We start from the raw sequence: 1,987 nt of genomic DNA on the forward strand, positions 1-1,987 counted from the left end.
GCACCCCCGGGACCCCGTCCATTCCCCCCCAGCCACATCTGGCCAGAGGTTGGACTCCCCGGAGCCCCATCCCTTCCATCCAGAGGATGAACCCCCTGGAGCCCCATCCCTTCTATTCAGCCACATCTGGCCACAGGTTGGACCCCCTGGAGCCCCATCCTTTCCCTCCAGAGGATGAACCCCCTGGAGCCCCATCCCTTCTATTCAGCCACATCTGGCCAGAGGATGAACACCCTGGAGCCTCATTCCTTCTATTCAGCCACATCTGGCCACAGGTTGGACTCTCTGGAGCCCCATCTCTTCTATTCAGCCACATCTGGCCAGAGGTTGGAATCCCTGGAGCCTCAGCCCTTCCATCCAGAGGATGAACCCCTTGGAGCCCCATCCTTTCTATTCAGCCACATCTGGCCAGAGGTTGGACTCCCCGGAGCCCCATCCCTTCCCTCCAGAGGATGAACCCCCTGGAACCCCATCTCTTCTATTCAGCCACATCTGGTCAGAGGTTGGACCCCCTGGAGCCTCAGCCCTTCCATCCAGAGGATGGACAGACTCCCTGGAGCCCCATCCCTTCTATTCAGCCACATCTGGCCAGAGGATGAACACCCTGGAGCCCCATCTCTTCTATTCAGACACATCTGGCCAGAGCCCCATCCCTTCTATTCAGCCACATCTGGCCAGAGGATGAACACCCTGGAGCCTCATTCCTTCTATTCAGCCACATCTGGCCAGAGGATGAACACCCTGGAGCCTCATCCTTTCTATTCAGCCACATCTGGCCACAGGTTGGACTCTCTGGAGCCCCATCCTTTCTATTCAGCCACATCTGGCCAGAGGTTGGATTCCCTGGAGCCTCACCCCTTCCCTCCAGAGGATGAACCCCCTGGAGCCCTCCCTCTGCACTCCCTGGCGCCCCTGAGCTGCCCTCAGGGGACGTCTGAAGCAAAAAAATCCCATGTACAGAACTTTTTAAACCTTCTAATAAAAGCAAATCAAGCTGGCACGAAAAGAGGAATAAACTGCAACTCTTGAGGGAGGGGTGGGGAGAAAAAATATAAAGCAACAAAAACCAAACTTACTTCAATTAAATGCTTCACTACCCAACACTCCAAAGCACTCTACGTTCTTACATCCAATGTCCAGTACAGACAACACTACAAGGAAAATTAATGGTTTACGTTTGGGGGCTGGAATGGAGGCGCTGCTCCTCGCTCTGCTGCAGCCTGGCTGGGACAGGCTGGCAGGGACAGGCTGGCACCAGCGTGGGACACGCTGGGACCGTCCCAGCTCCCTGACCCAAAGGGTTTGGACAAAGCTGTGGGGCCTCAGGACAAGGTGATGCTGCCCCAACGTGCTCCAAAAAAAAATGCTCGTTTTTGAGGGAAATGGGAATTAACTCCATCAAAAATGCTGGCTGTGGGTGGCTGGCAGCAAAAATCCGGAGTGCCAAGGGACTCTCGGGGCAGGGAATGTACAGCCCAGGTGCAGGACCTGCATTTTCCAGCTTGGCCAAACGAGGCAAAGAGGACAAAGCCAAAGCAAGCTGGATGCAACTTTCCTGGGAAAGCAGAAGAGAGGGGGATAAAGGATGTGGCTGTGGGAGCGTGTCCCTGCAGTGCCACGGTGACCCTCACTCCAACACAAAGCTGCCTCCACTCAGGAGCTGATCTGCCCTAAAAAAGGACTTACGAGATTCTTCCAAAGGGAGCGAAGGCTGCTTTGATGTCTTCAGTTGTGATTTCGGGGCTGAGGTCTCCGACAAAGACGTGGAAATGGTCTTTGGGGGAAGAAGAGAAAGGAGGATTCAGTGGTTGAAGTGAAGAAATGAAGTGTTTTACTCTGAGCAGAGCAAAGAAACTCTCCTACAAAGCCCTTTATTAAAACTCCAGCTGCTATTCAAAATACATTGTTAAAAAGCACAAAAATACCTATTAGACACCACAAAAACCCATCCTGGATGCTACAGGAAGAGCAGAGTTCGCTGTGGAAC

General features: G+C 53.5%; 1 protein-coding gene across 1 annotated transcript in view; it reads right to left on the reverse strand.

Moving 5' to 3' along the window:
- TIA1 (TIA1 cytotoxic granule-associated RNA binding protein) overlaps positions 1-1,987 on the reverse strand; it is a gene marked incomplete at its 5' end in the record, with an annotated part of 16,909 nt that overhangs the window by 10,351 nt on the left and 4,571 nt on the right. The window contains one exon of the mRNA XM_017726653.1: positions 1,687-1,774. Within this exon, the coding sequence (XP_017582142.1) occupies positions 1,687-1,774 (88 nt within the window). The remainder of the gene's footprint in view (positions 1-1,686; positions 1,775-1,987) is intronic.

This window comes from Corvus brachyrhynchos, unplaced genomic scaffold (assembly GCF_000691975.1).
Source record: "Corvus brachyrhynchos isolate BGI_N302 unplaced genomic scaffold, ASM69197v1 scaffold342, whole genome shotgun sequence".
NCBI lineage: Eukaryota > Metazoa > Chordata > Aves > Passeriformes > Corvidae > Corvus > Corvus brachyrhynchos.